This window comes from Cinclus cinclus, chromosome 4 (genome assembly GCF_963662255.1).
Source record: "Cinclus cinclus chromosome 4, bCinCin1.1, whole genome shotgun sequence".
Taxonomy (NCBI): Eukaryota; Metazoa; Chordata; class Aves; order Passeriformes; family Cinclidae; genus Cinclus; species Cinclus cinclus.
The window spans coordinates 8,902,173-8,921,440 of NC_085049.1; the positions used below are offsets into that span (position 1 = coordinate 8,902,173).

General features: G+C 40.4%; 1 protein-coding gene across 1 annotated transcript in view; it reads left to right on the forward strand.

The window, feature by feature from the left end:
• Nucleotides 1-15,088: 15,088 nt before the first annotated feature.
• The window catches only part of SRPK2 (SRSF protein kinase 2), a 130,540-nt gene continuing 126,360 nt past the window's right edge, over nt 15,089-19,268 (forward strand). Inside the window, exons 1-2 of the mRNA XM_062490815.1 lie at nt 15,089-15,191; nt 15,299-15,383. Coding sequence (XP_062346799.1) covers nt 15,176-15,191; nt 15,299-15,383 — 101 coding nt within the window. The 5' untranslated portion in view covers nt 15,089-15,175. The remainder of the gene's footprint in view (nt 15,192-15,298; nt 15,384-19,268) is intronic.

Below are 19,268 nucleotides of genomic sequence, written 5' to 3' on the forward strand. Positions count from 1 at the left end.
TGTTAGGATAACACTAAGTTTGGCTGTGGGGCACAGTGGAAGCTGGATAGAGGGCTGGTTCAGTGGTTTGCCTGATTCTGTTTCTTCTGTTAGAGACTTGCCAATGTTGCTGATGAATATTAGGGAGGAAAGAAATCTGAAAAACCCCTAAACCAAGTGATAAATAGAATATTAGATTAATGTTTCTGCTGCCAGGTTGTCAGACAATCCATGGAGTTACTACACAAGGTTGCAAAAGAAGAGGGAGAATTCTAAATATAATTTTCAGTATCCATATAACCTCTGAATCTAATAAAGCTTTTCACCAAAATGAGACATTATATGCAGACTGTTTAGTTACATTTACTCCTCCAGAAAGGCACCCAAAATCTGTGCTATTTGTGCTGCTCTGTTTCTGTGGAAACTGTGTGTTGAAGTGGAATAGAAAAAAACAGGGGAAACAGAATGAGAGGTGAAGTGTTTTTGGCTGAAGTCCTGCTGGGCAGTCACAGTTTGAGCTGGGGTAAGACAAGCAAGCCCTCAATACTGAAGTCCAGAGTTTTCTTTCTTCCTCTTCTTAACTTGTGGTGAGGGAGGAGCCTGGTTCAACAGACACCATTCAGAATGTGGTTGCTTAAGCAATTTATCTGGGTTTCCCCCTGTTTTTTACTGATATTAAAGATGTAATATTTACAGCTATTTTATGCAACAATAATTTTAGTCAATTGGGAATGTCAGAGAATAGCTACCTAAAGCTCCAGAGAGAGAGAGAGAGAGAGAGAGATTTGCTCTGAAAGGAGCCTTCCATTGCTGGACAAGTTTCACAGTCATTGCTCTTTTGAAAAGCACCATTGTATCCTTGAAAGGACAGTCTCCTCTTCCAGGACTGAAAAGATACCTTTTCATCTTTCTAGGGCTTCCAGTACATCCATGTTTTTGATGAATTGCTATGAAAGACAGACAGCCTTGACTAATAAACTCAGCTCCTTATTTTCTGTTCCCTGATAATTGGTTCACTGCCAGTCATACTGCTTTTTCCAAGAATAAAAACCTTTCTTTAAAATAGTACCTAAATTAACATCTTAATATACTGTATTTTTTTTTCTGTTGTTGACCAGTATTTGCCTGCTGCCTGCAGATGTGGGTCCAGGTAAAAATTCTACAATGATACAAAATTTGGGATTGATGACTTTATTCTGTAGAAATAAAAGCAAAGGTGGATCTGTTTCTACCACATACACACACAAAAAAATGACCAGACTATCATTGCAGTCTGCTGCTCCAGGTTGGAAAGTCTGGGCATTTTCCTGTCTAGCCTCAGTAGATGCTGCTACAGAAAATCAAATGGAAATGTGCAGCACATAACATTATGTCCAAAGTAATTCTGAAACTACTGAAAGAACAGATAAAGCAATTTGGAAGAATGCAGATTCTGGAGGAAAAAATTAACTAAGAAACTGACATTATCTTTTCAAATTCAGGTATAAGTGTGTGCAGACCCCAAAATTTCAGAATAATTGCTTACAGATAGAAGGTGAAAAGAAGGGGCAAACAGGGAAAGTACCTGTACATTTTTCAGGCTTCTGCATGGAGCAATGAACACCTACTTCTTGCTCTGCTGCTGCTTCAGCTTCTTCATAGATTTTAAAGTCTATTCCAGTCTCCCTCTAATCTCTATGCATGGGAGTTAGCAGTCAAACATGAAGAGAGCTGACTGGAACAATTCAGGGAACCCTGCAGCCCTTTCCTTTTGTATGCTTGTAGTGTGTTGCACTGTGCATGAAACAGAAAGAGAGAAAAGAAGAAAAGCAGGGAGATGTTACCAGGCACTGGTGCTGCTTTCATTCTTTTGTATATTAATGTTTTCATAAGCTACAGCTGAGTAGCAAGTCAACCTAACTTTTCAGTTTTATTTTATTTGTAAGCCATTCTGCATTTTATAACAGTTTATTGTTTACAGCTGGCAGGTCTGATTGCACTTCTCCTTCGGTTATTCAGGCTTTGAGTTTGGCAGCTTAAGAAATATCTGTTTGTTGAACTGCTTACTGCTGTTCACTGATTTGTAATGAATAGGAAGTTCAGGCCACACAAAGACATTATAGATATAGTCAGAACATGCCAGAAACACAATACATTGAAGCAACACTCCATTAACCCAAGTTAGGTAGTGCAGAAAAGTGATCACATTTATATCAATATATGTTTTAGGTGACAAATTAGCCTTTTATTCACTGTAATCCATAAAATTATCCAGGCACAGAACAGAAGGCATTAATCAGCAGCTATTTGGCTCTACACACCTTACAATAGGGTCTGGAACTGTGTTTTACAAACTGAGAAAGTGTGAAAAACTCTTTCCAGTGCAGTAAGAAGGTCCCATTTGAAAAGCATGATAGCTGAGCTAGGTAAACAGCCTCCACAGAAACACTGTGCTCACTGCTGCACTGTAACAGCACGCAGCAGCCCTGTGTGGGCAGTTTCAGTGCACAGACTTTCCTATGGACAGCACACTCCTCTGCAGACAGAGTGTTCTTTCATAGGCCCATTAAGTTTTCATGCCACTGTTAGTCACTGCAGTTCTACAAATAGTAATTCCTCTCATTTTCGTGGTGTTACTTTTCCCATTACAGAAATACAGCTGAGGATAAGAGTGGCAATTACAACGTGAATAATCATGTACAAATACACTGTATTTCCAATGTTTTCTCTCTTGCTGCCAACCATACAGTCTAATAAACCACCAAAGCTTCTTCATGCATTTTGAAGCATCCCTCTACAGAGCTGTTCAATCACATACTTCCTTAGATACACTCAGTCCCTTAAAAAAACCTTCCTAAGTGTGTATTTTTACTAAATGCATTTACATAGCGTGTGAACAGCATCTGCATCCTCCAGCAGCACACAGTTCAATTTGTCATTTAACTGATACTGAGAAAAAAATGCCCCACAACACACTGCAGGCAGATTTTCAGAAGGGTTCAGCTCCAGGTATCTAGATCAGCTCCAGGTAACCAGCTAACAGTGCTATACACAAGTTAAAAGAATTTAGGTTCAGGATTTTTCATAACTTTTAAAAAAACTGCAAAAATTACAAGGGCAAGTAGGTGGAATCCCCCCATGCTCAATATCAGCATATTGATGAAGGCATGCTCAGTTTTTCTCAGCAAGGTTTGCCATATGAACACACGCTCAACAAGCAGGCAGCTCGAGTCACTGCATGGCTGCAGCTGAAACAATGTGCCTTAAACAAAGCTGCAGCTCAGACTATCAAATCCATTATTTGCTTTAAAGAACAAGATGGTAAATTCTGATTTTCTGCTTTAAGTCTAGAGGGTTCACGTAACTCACCTAGAGGCAGGTGTACTTTCTGAGCTAAGAATACCCACAAAATATCTCTATTTATTTAACTTCAGATATATTTTTACACACTGGTAAAAATATGATCAGATTTAGACATTGGGAAGAATGCAGTTCAGCTGGTCCATGACAGAGTAAATGAGAAGATCTTGAACTGGGTGCAAATTAGAAAGTATGATCTTAAAATCACAAATTTGCAATTTTTCTTCCATCTCTCAATCAGAACAACGGCATAGGATTCAATGTCCCTTTTCAAAACTCTCTTACACATAAATCACAATGTGTTCATTGGCTAAAAATACTTTATCTTCAGATAGGTTCCATTAAAAATAAGACAGTGCTGAACTGTGAAACCACTACTGTGTTTCATGAGTAGTAAAACCAATGTAGGTTGTTTTTTGATAAGTTTGTATTCTGTGTTCATTACAACTTCCCACGATGATGCCATCAAAAATATTCTTCCAGTCTTTCCCTTTGCTTCCTGTAGTTCTTTCCAGTACCCTCAGCTCCCTTCTATACCTCAGATGCCTTTCCCCTACCTTGTAATTCTAGTAATTAGTACATCATTCTAGTCATTTGTACATCATTTGTACAGCTTCTGCTTGCCTTTTTCCAGTTTGTTGCTGGGACCACAGTAGGAGAATGGGCTGACTTATTCAAATCCTGCCAAACAGAGTAGAAGGCTTCTCAATTCTCCTTCATTTGCTGTCAAGAGACACATTAGTAGTGGCTGTCCCTAGTGTCCTCACAGTAACTTTGAGACTTAATAACTGGCAGACAAACCAACTGCCAGTTTCATTTGAAATCAGGCAATTAATTAAAAATATATCAGAGGGAGACCAACCCTTCAGACAAATCTTGTTTTCTTGGAAAACATGCTAAGAAAATACTAATATAAATCCCACTAAAAATGAGAACAGGAGTAAAAAACCAACAAAGATAGCTTTATGGATGTTTCCTGTAGATGCTTTAATTGAGTATGGGATTGCTTGCACTTAGAAACAAATAATTTTCCACTTCAGAAAAAGAAATTAAGAAGGAGGTTAAATGAGTTATGAGATGAATAAGTTATTTAGCATGAAAACTCTACAAACTTAACTAAAAATTTCTGGCATTTCAAATGTTCTGGTGCTAGTGTTTCTTGACATTTTAAAATCACTGTCTTGCAAGCTGTAGTACTTATTCAAAGAAGAGCAATTTGACATCTATCTCTATTTAGGTTCCACACTTTGGGCCCTACAAAGGGATGATTTTCCAATTTAATTAAATGCTACTTGATTTAAAAACTGTGTCTGTGGTTAACTGAGTGCCTGCTCTTCATTAATAGATGTCTTTGTTGTATCACTTAGGAAACAAACATAAATGCAGCATGGCAACAAACATACTTTTCAGATAGCTTTTTTGCAAAGTTTTTGGGCATTGCAAACAGAAGTTGGGAGTTAGGGTGCCATGACCTCGTTAATTAAATTAAACGTTCATTAAAAGATGAGTGTAGTAAAAACAGAGATGTTTAAAGTCTAACTGCTTAAATAGGTGGGGTGAAATGATGCTAAACAAAAAGAGGGATGATTATCCAGAGGTCAAGCCTAGAAACCCCCCCAAAATAACCCTTAAGAAACAGGAAATTAATGGTACACTATTTTAAGGAAAAAGGGGAAAGAATCTAAAGTGTTTTACTGCCTGCTGGGGAAGCATGATTAAGCAGTGATTAAATATAGAAAAAAAATAAAAATGTTTTTTTATACACACAGTATTCAACACATTAATCTAAAACAGTCAAAACTTTCTCAAGTCCAGTCTAAAATGCAAAGCGTTGTGCTGTTCAGTGTAACCAAACCCTAGTTCTTTAGTTCCTCCAGATCAGAGACCTTATCAGAGCACAGCACTGCTCTTTCTGGCCTCATGCCCAATTCTTATTCCACCCATGAAACCAGGTGGTGGAGAAGGTCAAGCCTGAGGGGATTTCATTTCAATGTAAGGCTGAGAAATAGCTGGGGATTCCAGGTCCTGAATTTCAGATCGACTCAGTGGTCTACTGGCCAATGAAACTGTAATGTATTCTACGTGGCAGAGTGTAATTTAAGGTCCAAGATCCCAGATACAGTTCTTTGCTCTGTAGATCTTGAGTAACTACAGATTGTCCTAATAAATGTAAGTTAATTTTAACTAGTTGACTTGCATTTATCCAGCAGTGTAGCCTGCTAATTTTCTAGGTTACTAGTTCATTAATTTGCTAATTTAGCACAGAGTAACCACAGGTCCCCAATAGCAGGCTGCTGCTAGAATACCCAGAGTAGCTCATTTAGAGCTAACATAGACCTGCTTAGGCAAGTTGTACCTGGATCTTTGTCTGCAGTGGGCATTTTAAAAAATTCAGGAAGGCATGTTTGTCCCTGACAACAAAAACCTAAAATTCTTGTGATGAAACTCTGAAGCATTTCTTCTCAGAGAGAGAGGAAAAATTAAGAGTTACACAAGGCCATTGTCCAAAAATAGGGCAGGAGAGGAAGCATGGCTTATACTTTTATACTTTGCAATCTCTTCCTGAAAAAGTTGTGTTAGGAAATATTCTTGAAGTCCCCCGAGTCTAGTTTTATCTGCCTAGCTAAGAGGATAAAGTCATTTGGTATCCATCCCACCTATGTAGCAGAGTGAACATCAATTGCAGCATGTGCACTGTAATACTATTCTGTGGCCTTGCACACTTCAAGACAACTTCTATTTTTGTCTGTCTGCTTACCCATTTTCCATGAGGGACCATACAGCAGTTTAAGTCCCTATTTTCACATGACTTTCTCCATTTCTGTACAGCTACTTCATTTAAGCAATGCAAAAAGAGACTTCTGGGACAGCTGTGTCTGGGAATGCTGTGAGCAAGCTGGAGACTTGCACAACCTTCTACTGGTCCTCTAGGGTGAGCACAGGGAAAAAGATAATTTAGGGTGGCAAACTCTTACAGATAAACACTTTTTGTAAGTCTGATAATAAAAGAATCAAGCAGGGAGTTATTAAAAATCAGAAAAAGAAAATAAAGTACATCTATGTGTCCACTCACATTGGACAGCTTTTGAGGCAGAACAGTTTGTATCAGTTTTAGACTGGGGTAAAAAGAGCTGTACTTTAAGAAATTCCTGCAGCAGAGGTAGCAAAGTGGTAACTCTGATGTGGAGCAGGTCTCAAAACCAAAGGGACAGAAACCATGCCATTACCAAAGGACAGACTCACACAGAAACAGAACTGGTAACAGCCACTGTGTAAAATGGATAGAATTACAGCATCATCACATTATAACCTGTGCAGGTATTAATTAGTATGGGGGATAGCAGATGGCATAGTATGACTGTTCCTTTGGTTAAGGACAGGAGTTGTAAATTCTGTCTCCTTTGTCCTCTTGGGACCCTTATCCTGTTGGGTGTGCGTGCACAGAATCCAATATAAATTCCAACTGGTGAAAATTTACCTATGGAATTAACAATTTTCTCTAGGCGTGGTTTAACTGGTAACTATTAAACTTACTGAAAGCTGGGATTAAATGCTTAGTGAGAGCCAAGTGCCTACCTGTTTATCTACACCTGAATTTTGTGAGTGTCACGCAAGCACTAGCACTAAAGCACTGTTCCAGAGAGTGCCCATGCTAAGTCCCACTTGTGTTAAGTGAATAAATAATTTTGTATTTGCTGTGTCTGGTCTCCTGTCTCTTTTAGTTCACAGGATGCCCTCCAGCCAAAAAGATAAGAATCAGATTTATTTTTAGCTAGCCTCAGCATAATATATAATTCAGGATCCTTTTAATGTTCAACTGTGTATTTTCCCAGTTCTTGCTTGATGAGTCTTACAAATGGCTGAAATATGAGGAAAATCACAGTGGTCAGTGAAATTGTTGGAGAGAACTTCCTGTACCTGTTCTATGGTTTACTCTCTGGCTAATTGCCTTCTAGACTAAAATGATCTACAGGATACTGCGAAAAGTTTCCTCTTCCAGTCTGGGATCTCAAGCTGATTAATATAGTCTCATGGCACTGCTGTTTGTCTCATGGCACACTGATGTTTAACTCATAAACGTCTTTTTTATCTGACAGCTCCTGTCCCTCAGCAAGGGCCTCCCTAACCATCAGATTCCTTGTGTAAGAATGCATTAATATGAAATACTATAGGCTCCGTACATTGGCAGCATGAGATACAACTGTTTCTGAACAGAAAAAAGAGATGAAATAGAAGCACAGTAAGCACATAAAATATTAATTTAAGGCTTAGCATGATACAAAGTGTTACAGGATGACAGTTCTTTTCTTTCTTCTCTCTCTGGGCCAAGTCAGATACACATTTGGTAAAAAGGACCCTTATCCAACAACAATTTAAAAAACCCAACAAAACAAAACTAACAAAGATGCAAGGATAAGTTACTGCAAAGAAACCTTTGACATGGGCCTAAGGTGCATCTTGAGTTCTGAAAGACAGATGAGAAGTAGTTGCCAATAGTTTAGAGAACAACTGGAAAATTAGAATACATATTACAAAATCAAGAACAGTTTCTTGAGTTGCTCTTTCCCGTCAGTCCAATAAGGGGTGCCTACGTTTTTACCAGGTTCTATGTGATATACAGGGGACATGTATTTCCCATAATCAGGTTCTTCAGATGGCTAGGCAATTCCAAATTTTAAAGAGTAGTAGCCAATCATTAACTCCTGAAATGAGAGACTATTTGGACACATGTAATTCTTCTATATGAGGACCAGGCTAACTCTAGAGAAAAGGATAAGAGTATGCTGGCAAGGCAGACTTCCATTGCAATTGAGACTGATTTCACTGCAAATAAGATTATTTGCTGGTAAATTCCCAGTATAATTTCATACAGTACTTTAGTCTGTATCAGAATTCTTAATCTTGAACTATGTATTATTTTGGGGAAAAGAAAGGACAAGGAGCCTTATTCAAAATTTTGATCAGGGCAGGCAGAGATCATAGTCTCCTGGAATTGTTTAGGTTGGCAAAGACCTTTAAGATCATCAAATCCAACCATTGTTGTTATAATCAGAACAGTCTTAGATAAATTGGTACGTACAAGAAACCCTCAACATCATCGTTATTTCCACATGGATTTAAACTACAGTTCAAAGGAAGAGACAGAAAAGGCACTCTGTTCTCCTGAGTTTTCCAGGATTGCAGGCGTGCTGTGGTTGTATTGATTTTTCAGTATCATTTCTTGCTTCTGTTCCCATATAAATGGTCCAGTGCATTATTCCACTGAATGCAAATAGGGCCAAGCATACTGGTAAATATGTTGATTTGGATGTATCCTACCATCAACTAATCAGATACACATTCTACCACCATTTTGCAATTGATTCTTGCCATTCTGCTTTTTCTGCAGTTTTCTGCAATTTTGTGCTTACTTTAAGAAAAATGAACAAGTTAGGACAGAGGAGGAGGTTTTAGGAAACTAGTTGTTTTACTGCAACTAGTGTTTGAAGAAAATAAAACCCCTTATTTTCAAAACAAGTTGAAGTCAGGTGTCTGAACTAAGAAGAAATCATTGTCCTACACTGGATTTCTTCCTCATTAGGAACTGAAATAGACATAATTCATTAGTTTTGTGGTTTATCTGTACCAGGGTAGCCCATCTAGTAAGGCACTGAGTGCCCTGGAAAATGGATAAAAATCTTCATGGCTTAGAAGTTACTATAAATAGACAGACTTATTGTGTGAATATATTCTAACAGTACAGTGATTTTAAAGGTCTGACTTGAGTAAACAGTGCAATGAAGACATACTCTTTGGTGACAATATTTACACTCTTAATGTTTATTATAATGGTTTGCAGCTCTGAAGGCAAAAGCATGTGAATATTTCCTACCACAGTCATTTGTGTTACTACAATGAATGGCAAAGTGGGCGTAAAACATGATTAAATCAAGCCCAAAAAATCAAGCCCACGGAATTAATTTCTAAGAAACAATGCACAAGGCCCAATTGCAGTAGATTAATTCTCTGTGCTTTGAATGAATATAGATGACTGTTTAGAATATTTTCACTGTGATTTGATGTTACACGTCTTATAGTAGGAGCACAAGGAATTTCGAATGCCTAGAGGTGGATAATCAGTCTTTCTTCAGTTCTTTGAAAATAACAACGTTCATTCATGGGTGTTTTTTTGGAAGACTAAAAGGTTGGCTAACAAGTTAAACTATTTCTGATTTTATTTTAACAATTAGCTGTAAGATTTTTCTGCTTTTAAAAAACTCCTGTAGCTGTTTTACATATAGATATGTTATAGACCTATCCAGACAGAATGAAACTGAAGGGCTAGTCCATACCAGTTATGAACCAGGCTGGTAATGCCTATGACTATGAAGTTGGCTGACATTTCACTTTGTAAGATCCAGTTACTGTTAACTTTGTAAAACTTTAATCATATGGAATGAAACATCCCATGCTGAGTAATGAGATAATTACTACTTTTAAAAGAATGCTGTTTTGATAATAGGAAAAGAATCCTCAGCCACTTCTTGGGAACACCCCTCTAGCCCAGTAGTTCCTTGGATTCAGTATGTAGTCAAGACTAACTAAGCAAAAGAGGCAATGTTCTGTGCATTAATGGCAAACAATAGTATAGTGATAACTGTAGCTGCTAAAGCACATTGCCAGCATAACTGAGCCATCCTTTACCAAACGGCTGCTTCCTGTGAAACAGGACAAATGTGCTGTCAAGACCGAAGCTCTGGAACTGTCCCCAGACAAACTCGTTTGGCCAGTGCTTCTTTACTGGCCATTCCCCTCACAGAAGTTTATTTCAGGATGCATTGTAATGTGAAAGTTTGTAAAGGAGCACTGGTCCTCACTGAGCAGCAGAGGGGTAATGGCTGTTCATTTCCCAGAAGGGCGTTGGCGAGGGCGTTGTAGCGATGTCACACTGCAAGATGTGTGAAGAAAGGACTGCTTGGGGTACTACTGACATAACATGGCATCATCCTACTAGTCAGCTGGTGCCTGATTTTTCTGAAGGCTGTGAAAACATCTTGTATCAAGTAAAAGTACAGGGGAGGTTACAGGGAAGAAAGAAGCTTTATTCTTCCAGAGAAAATGAGTCCACTGCTTCCTCTTACATTATGCTGAAGCTTATGGTTTATCCCTTATTGTTTTCATTATGACTGTTGTTTGTATAGTCCAAGTCAAGAGAAAGAGAAACAGGGTAAGCCCTGCATCAGATTTGTAATGGATTCTCATCTCACTGGTTGGCAATCCCTACCTTTGAGTAGGAGGCTGAGATTTCATAGAAAAGAGGCATTAATATCAAAGATGTGACATTGAAATCCTTAGGAAAATCTGTTTAAATGTGGGAAAATCATGAGACTTTTAAAACAGCATTTTGTGCATGCTGGAGACATGTGTTTAATAATTAAGTTTGAAAATATTCCACGCTTACTTAGCAGATTCACATGCACGACCATACTGCATAGCTGCCAGTCAGAAAGAAATAGTAGCATTGAATCCAAAACACCACTGCATCACTGCTGAGAGACTTTTGCTACAATTACTTGTATTGAGGTTGAACAGGAAACTGAGAGCAGTTGCTCATCTTTCAGTGATCCTTTCTTCCCTTGCTGAACCTCTAATCAGCATGAAGATAGAAATCATCCAGTATAAACGGAATTAAAAAAAAAAAAAAAAAGAACATATTTGAAAAAGGAGATGATACAGGTCAAGATGAGAAGGACAAGCTGGGTAAAGAGCTGAGAACCAGGAGTGGAGTCTAATCAAGAAATTTAAGACAAGGACCCAGGAAACTGGAGGAAGTTTAATTGAAGTGTTTTGGGAGACTGCTGGAAGTAATGGGGGAAGCTAGAATGAGTCATTCTGAAAACCTGAGTGCTTCAACACTAGAAGAAATATTTTCATAAAAATATTGCCAGAGTCTGCTTTAATTCTATTTCGGTTCATGTCCTATTTTAGACAACATTCAATACATATCTGGGTTGATGCAGCTATTTCTGGGCACAGGTTAGTCTCTAATTTCATGTCAAATTGGTGTTAAACCGGTCTGCTTTGTCCTTCATGTCTTTCTTCTTTTATTAGTAATCCAAAATAACTTGATAAACAAGAGTTCTCTACCAAAGTAAACTCTGTGTAGCTGGCATGCACTGTACCATTTTATAGATGAAGAAAATTAGGAATCTAAACTGAGGAATTCCTGACATCCTTTTTTTTTTTTTTCTGGAAATCCCAACTCATGTTTCCTGCTATTTTTTCTCATTACACTACCGAGATAACAGCTTGCTTTTCTTGTTTAACTTGTGCAATGCTCCTATTAATGTTAACTGGTTATACTTAGGCACTCTTGAGCCAATAGTCTCGACCTTACAAGAAACTCGGCTACTTAGTTACTCTTGCTTAATCCTTCTTATCTGTAAATTTGCTGTCTGTGTTGCTCAAAACCAAGCTGAGAATTGTCTTCTTTGCTTTGTTTACATACTAGAGGAGGAAAAAACCCACTTCGGTAGACAGAAAATTCTTCAAGTGAGCAAGAGAAGGACAGACTCATTGTTTGTATGCCTACTTGGGTGTGTCGTACTTAAATTCAGCATGGGGGTGGGAACTGAAGGAACAAGAGACAACAATGAAAGGCGAGAGGATGAGAAGGCTGGACTTGCATATTAATGAGACCTTGTCTGTAATTGGGAATTTCCTTTTTTTTCCATTTTTCTTTTTCCTTTTCCCACCACTTATCATGTTGTGTTTTTTTTTCCTTCCTCTGCCTTATGTATTATTTCATGTTTGTTCCATTTTGTGCAAGAGCAGTGTAGAGTTGGCTCATATCCTGATTTCTGCAACGTGCAGAAATCAGGATATGAGCCCATGCTACTACACAGTGGGAAAAGCAGTGCTAAAAGGAAGTGGTACAGAAATCAGGGCAAAATTTTCTAACATCCCTCTGCTGAAGGAAGAATTTTCAGTTATTCTCAGATGGATGACAGTATCATGTTTACAGGACTGCTGCTAGGCAACTTCTTATTCTGTACAAAAGGAAAAGTTAGTCTTCATATGTAAGGGAATATTTCAAAGCTAGGTCTAAAAGGAAACAAACCAAGTATCTGTGGCAATCAGGTCCAAACTATATTATAGACAGGCAAAAATACCATTCCATAATTTGATACTTAATTCTGCTTCTCTCCTGATGCTTGCACCTAAGATCACCTAAATCTGCTGCTGTCCCTCCCTTCTGCATAGGTCACAGCACCTGAACCTCAGAGCTCCTTTCCCCTGAGTGAAGGAGCTCTATGGTAATCCCTGTGACAAAACAGACACCTGCTCCCATAAAGCATTCAGAGAGAGACAGGCAGATACATTCTGGCTCAGTCCACCTTTAAGTTGCACACTGATTTTGCAAATGTTGCTTTTCGCTATTTACCCTGTCTCCTCTCTTAGCTCATTATTTCCTTTTGAAAAAGATGCATATTTAAATGAAGATGGAAGCTTTCCCTGGAATGAGTGGATTCAAATAAACAGGGTAGACTCTTTCTTAACAAGCACATAAATAAAATTATTATTTTAATTTTCTAAAATTTCATTTACTGTTTGTGTTCTCAGGGAGTTATTCTCTTGACCCTGAGAAATAGGGTGGGGGTTTGTTGGTTTTTGTTGTTTCATTTTCTGAAATATGTTTAGCCTCTCCTGACCTTAATTGACTCTGCAGTGAGTTAATTGCAGATGGTAATCCTCTATACATACATAGAGATTCTCAGTGATTTTTTTGCACTTCTGCATGATCATCCTCTGAGTGATGCTTGGCAGGGTAGGGGAGGAAGAAAACAACAAAACCCTGATAAAATACAGTCCCAAAATATGCTTTCATTAGAACTGAATGAAATTGTGTGTGTAATATACACTTACCTCATCCTAACAATTCCCTTCTCTGTGTGCTGGCAGATTGTTCTCTTGCCCTGATTATGTTGCTGACATTATGCTCGTGAGGGAAATTCCTTCCTGACTCTAGATCCTGGTGGATTTATAATCCTGTTGATGTAAGCAAAGCTGCCTGTACTTATCTTAGACTAAATTGTCCAATCAGTTGTACATATAAAGCTCCCGTTGAAGTAAATAGAATGGCACACAAATTGCTGAAAACATGATCAGGACCCTGGTATGGTTTTTGCTCTAGAACGATAGCTACGAGATAACTTTAATGCAGCACTGCCCTGACAAAGAAAAAAGGCAAGTCTTACTGTTTTCTCCATTGTCATGCTTGTCTCTCTCATCCTCTACACAGGTACAAGTATTCAGGCAGGCCCACAATTTAACCAGTGAAGTTAAACTTAGCCTGGAAACAATGAGTAAATACATAATCTGCTTTCTTAACATTCAGCCATTATTACTTTTCATGCACCTAAACTTTCTCAGCAGAAGCCTTCAAAATTTCAATAAAGCCTTCTGTTATCTAACCTATCACACTGAACTAAAAGACTAACTACAGTAAGGGAGAAATGTAACCAACCAGCGTTGCACATTACTGGTAGCAGTTTATACTGGAAATGTTTATTTCCTGTGTACTTTTATGATGGAGGATGGGACACAGAAAATGTTTTAATTTAGAAATGCAGCTGGGGTGCCTTATAAGAGCTGCAGTTTAGAAACCTCATGATCCTATTGTTTTCTGTTCACCAGGCTCTCTAGTCAGACAAAAAAGCATTGTAGTGCCTCCTTTTTGGGTTGTCTATCTTTCTGTGGCTCTACCCCTCGTAAGCTGAACTAACCAGACCTAGGGATTCAATTTTCTATCTAGATGAAATCTCAATGATCCAATTACTTAAGACTAGCAATTACTGCTAGTTCCCTTCACTCTCATCATGTCTTGACTGCAGCTGCCTTTAGGATCTTCATCCTTATGGATTCTTTGTGTTGCCACTTAGGGAGCAGTTCTGCCTCAAAATTTAATGTCCATCCCCTGTTATCCCTCAGTTACTATGCCTTGGAATTCCAGTGCCACGTGAAGATAAGCCAGACAAAACTCACGCTTAGACTAGAGCTTTGGATATGACCCTGATCATAGTTGGCCCCAGGCATTAAGGTGCAGATGGCACAAAAATTCAGTCATAACGCTGCCAAGCACTGAGCCTTGCTGTGCACAGATCAAGTAAGAAGGGGCAGTGCTCAGCGGGTCATTACTATGCCAAATCTGAGCCGTGTCTGGTACCATGGACAACACACGATGCTGTTGGCAGGAAAAAAAAAAAACAAAACAAAAAAACAAAAAACAACTGCCGAGAGTTGTGTGCGATGTTAATCAAACAACTTAGCGAGAATCAGAATTAAGGAAATCTAATTTCCCTGGATTTGGCCACGAGGTTAATTGGTTCTGGCATCTCACCCCACACAGGTTTCGGGACCAGCTAAAGCTGATCTCGCCCCAGCTGCTGCCGTGGAGAGAGCCTGACGCCTCTCGGCTCTGCCCCCCTGCCACAGCTCCCAACGTGGCACAGCAACAGGGCGGATCACTCCTCTACACCGACCGCGACCCAAATACTCGACAAAATTAATTCCCGTTTGTCTCGGCAGCCCGACAATCCTCACCTTCGGCGGCGCTCCCGCCTCAGGTGCTCCCTCCCGCCCGCCGCCACCTGCCGCGCCGCGCCCCGCCCGCGCCTTTCCGGCCGCGGCCCCGCCGGCTCCTCCGCGCCTGCGCAGCGGCGGCGGCGGCGCGGGGCGGGCGCGGGGCGGCGGTGCCGATGCTGCCGGACGGTGCCCGGTGCGCGGTCGCGGCTGGCGGCGGGGCCGGGAGAGGGAGCGGAGCCGGGAGCGGAGCCGGGGAGCGGCGCGCCCGCCGAGCAGCGCGCGGCGCGGGGCGATGAACTCGCGCAAAGGTACCGCGCTGTGCCGGGAGGGAGGGAGGGAGCGGGCAGGGCTGCGCGGCCGCCGTGGCCGCCGCCGCCGCTCACCCCGGCTCCCGGCTGTTCTCTTCTCCCGGCAGTGCTGGCCCTGCAGGCCCGCAGGCGGCGGCCCAAGCAGTCCGCGGCGGCTGGCAGGAGGGACAAGCACCCGGCACCCCACAAAAAGTGAGTACGGAGACCCCCGACCTGCCAGGACGGAGCCTCCCCCCTGACCCCTCCGTTGTCCGTGCGTTTCTCGCGCGTCGCTCCCGGCGCTCCGTAACCCTCCTGCGGGACGCGGCGGCTCTCCCGGCACGGCTCGGCACGGCACCCGCCCGGGCCGGGCCCTCCCACGGGACCGTCCCTCCGGGACCGTCCCCACCCCTGGTGCCGGGCTGAGCATCCTTCGGGCAAGGCCGCCCGGTGTCCCGTGGGAACCCGCGCCGGGCACTCCGGCTGCCGGCCCCGAGAGCCCCTGGTTTGTGGAAGACCTGCTCAGCCCAGGTGTTCCTCTCGTGTCCCTCCAGTTCTCTGATCTTTGTGGTCTCCTTTCCCTTTCTCCCCTGTGCCGAGGTTTCTTTCTGCATCATTGTCCTATCTATAGGCAGTCTTTTTCACATCCTCCTCGGTACCATCAGACTATTTTCCCTTCCCAGATGTGTCTGATCGCCAACGATGCTGATACCAGCATCTTTGGTTTAAGTTTCTGTTAATCTTACACATAAGAACAGGAGTTGTTCTCTGTTTTCCCCTTCTTGTTTTCTGCTAGCCCTTCATGTTCCTGTCACTGTCCAGTTAATCTTTTCTTGTGACACTTGTTCACTGCACCACATAGGAACAATCTTCTGTCTCTACAGTGTTCGCACTTTATTCTTTCTTAGGACAAATGTGTCTTTGGACTATTTAATTTTCTGTCCTTGAAGGATTACGTGCTTCTGTCACTTTTACTGTTTTGTTCAGTGGGACTGTATTGGTGACTCATTAAGTTTCCAATAGGCTCTTGTCTTTGTTTTCCTTACTTGGGGATCCAGTCTACCTGCTTTGTTCTGACAGAGAAATATGTCCTGATGTCACTCATTCCCCTTTCCTCCTAGCTGGCCAGTCTTAGAACTGGGAAGCTGTGTATGATGGATGGATGGATTTGTATGTGGTGGAGAGAGATGTTGATATGTGCTATGTCAAATGATTCAAGGGGTAAGGTCTTTTTCTTTTGATGACTTCTGTTGGAAGAAATAATAATGTATCTCTGACCATGAAGTATTTGGTTTGCTTTTTTTTTCTAGTTACAATGAATGGGTTCTTTTTTTTCCCTTTTAGGATGGGTAAAAATAACATAGATGATGAGGTGCTGGTGTAGTGGCGATCAGACTTTGGCAGCTAACTTTTGTTCACATCCTGTTCCACCAATGCTGTTTCCTCCAGCATTGTGTAAAAGCTGTATTACGCTTTCAGTTGTTTGAATTTGGAGTTACTGCGATGGAAGCAAATGTTATGTGCAAGATATGCTGTAATTGATTCCCTTGTTTCCAAAACCCTTTGTTTTTGTAGTGTAGTTTGTGGTATTACATGGATTTTTTTTTTTTGCCCGTTTGAAAATGGAAATAGGTTAAATTTCATTGTAGCTTGAGATTCAGAGTTATTTTTGAAGCTTTCAGTTAAGTCTTAACCACAAGGTTGTTAATAAACTTTTATCCTTAGGTGATAGAGCATTTAATACATTTCTTAGTGGAGCTAAGTGGGATGTTTTGCTGAATTTGTTTGTTAAAAGTTTGCTTTCACAGAGACTAAGTACAGAGCGGTAGTGTTTGTGTTTGCTGAAGAAGCTGGCTACTGTGAAGTTGGTCTGCACAGTCAGGAGCTGGCCATTTGCCTGACTGAGTTGGCATTTCCAGATGTAATGCTCCAATCCAATCAGTTGCTTCATGAATCAAGTGGTTTTGCTGTAGTTTACAAGAGCCATCTTCTCTCTTCTGCTACGTATGTTTTCTCTTCAAACCGCTTCTATGCTCTGGAGATGATCTGTTCTGTTTCATGCTTCTACATGAAAGCAAAACTCCTTTCAGGTTTTTCAGTCTCCTGGCAAATAATTGAGGCCCCCAAAGTAAAACCAGTATCAGACATTTTCAGTATCTCTTTTTGTCCTGTTCCTGGCCTTACTTTAAATTCAACTGCTACAGCATATACTCGTGTTTTAGAGGTGTGTGGTATCTGTGATGTGCATCAAATGCACAGTATCTACAAATGAAAATGTTAATTTGATGGGTGGAGATTCTATACCATAAATTCCCTGTAGTGAACAAGTTCACTACAAAAATTGCGAAAAAAATCAGTTTTGGATAAAAAAATAGCTTTGAATCCAAAGCTGTTTCCCCCCCCCCCCACCCTTAACTGTGGTTCTTAGGAAAACTTTTCTCCAGGTCAAAGCTTTATGGAGCAACTTCCACTGTTGCAGTTAACAATGCACTTCAAAGGGAACTGCAGGGCTCCTCTTGTAAAATTGGCTAAGAGAGTTACATTATATTGTAGCTTACTTGCAGGATTTTGTTTGAGGAGTATTAAGGTGATGACACAAGAATAAAAAGTTGCAGTACTCTGAATAGCTTTTTGTCTGTTATGACTCTGTTTGCCAAAGAAGGCTGTAAGATTGGTTCTGTAGCTGCTCAGTGTTGACCCCCTATGTCAATGAGGAGAACTGGTGGAGGTGAATTTTTCTTTTTTTTTTTTGCAAAAGGGTGGGGGAAAAAAAAAGAAAATAGAAGCTGAGTGTCTCTCATTCTGAAGAGGAAGCACTTTGTCTTGAATCAAGACTATATCTATAGTTGCATGTAATAATAAAATTTACTTGGTATGGCTTTACTTTGAAATCAAACATCCAGGCTACTGAAACAGTGTATCTCACCGTATTAAGATAATTTAGCACTTGGTTTTGGTTGTAATAGATGAATTTGCATGCAGCATGTGCAAACTACTTATACATCTTTACAGCTGGACAAAAGGTTAATCAAAATGGTTAGTTTGGGTCTTCTGCTATTTCTTTCTCTTTAAAGTGGAGGTGTGCATTGAGAGAGGTCTGTGAAATAGTGATTTTGACAAATGCCTGAGTCTGGTCTGAGATAAACTTGCTTACAGGCAGACAAGCCTGTTAACTGACCTTCACTTAATGCTAACAGATGGCCTCAGGTACATATACCTTTTGCATTCAATGCAGTGATAGACTCTTTATATTCATACTAGTACTGGCTTCAACTGGGGTAAACTTCTACCTTGGATGTATTTTTTTTGCTTGGCTTTATTTCTAAGTGAACATGACAAAAACCAAGTGAATACTCAGAATTGTCTTCTTTAGCATGTCAATTGTACATCTTCATGCAAAGTTAAAAGAAGGCATTTTGTAAGTAAAAAAATCCAGATGACGGTGTGTATATGGAGAGAGGATTATGTGTGCTGCATATTTTGATACAAATGTATAAATCCAGACGCCGAGATTGATTTTGGTTTTGTTTTAAAGCAGTACTTTAGAACAGGTGATGTAGCCCATGTGATGCTACTTTGCAGTGGTGCAGTACATCCGTGTTGGCTGACATGGGAAGTGCCAGATTTCTGCACCGTGCACTGCCAGATGTCTGACTTCTTAAAGCCACAAGTATTGTACAGCTATCAAGGTTTAGGATATATTACATTAATTATTATGGACTCCTAAATGTGTAAATGTCAGGCACTGCTTTTGTTTGTTAGTGTTTCTCTACCACAGTGTTTTTCAGCCTCTTTCAGTAAGTTTTTTTCTTGGAAGAAGCATCTGTTAGGTAGTTCCTGTTCCCTTAAGTACTGGCTGAATGTATTCTGTAGCCAAAGGCTACAGATGTAGCTCCTGGCCTTTCTATATGAGAGTCACCATAAACTCATACAGTCTGCAGTGGTCTTGTATCTGCCCCTCAAGTGTCAGAGAAGTTAATGTTAAATTTTTAAAAGCTTTTAAAAGAGGAGTATTAGGAAAGATTCAGAACGAGAGAACCCACAATTATGCCAATGCCTAATGAATAAGGTGACCTCAGTTATCTACCAAAGAAAGGG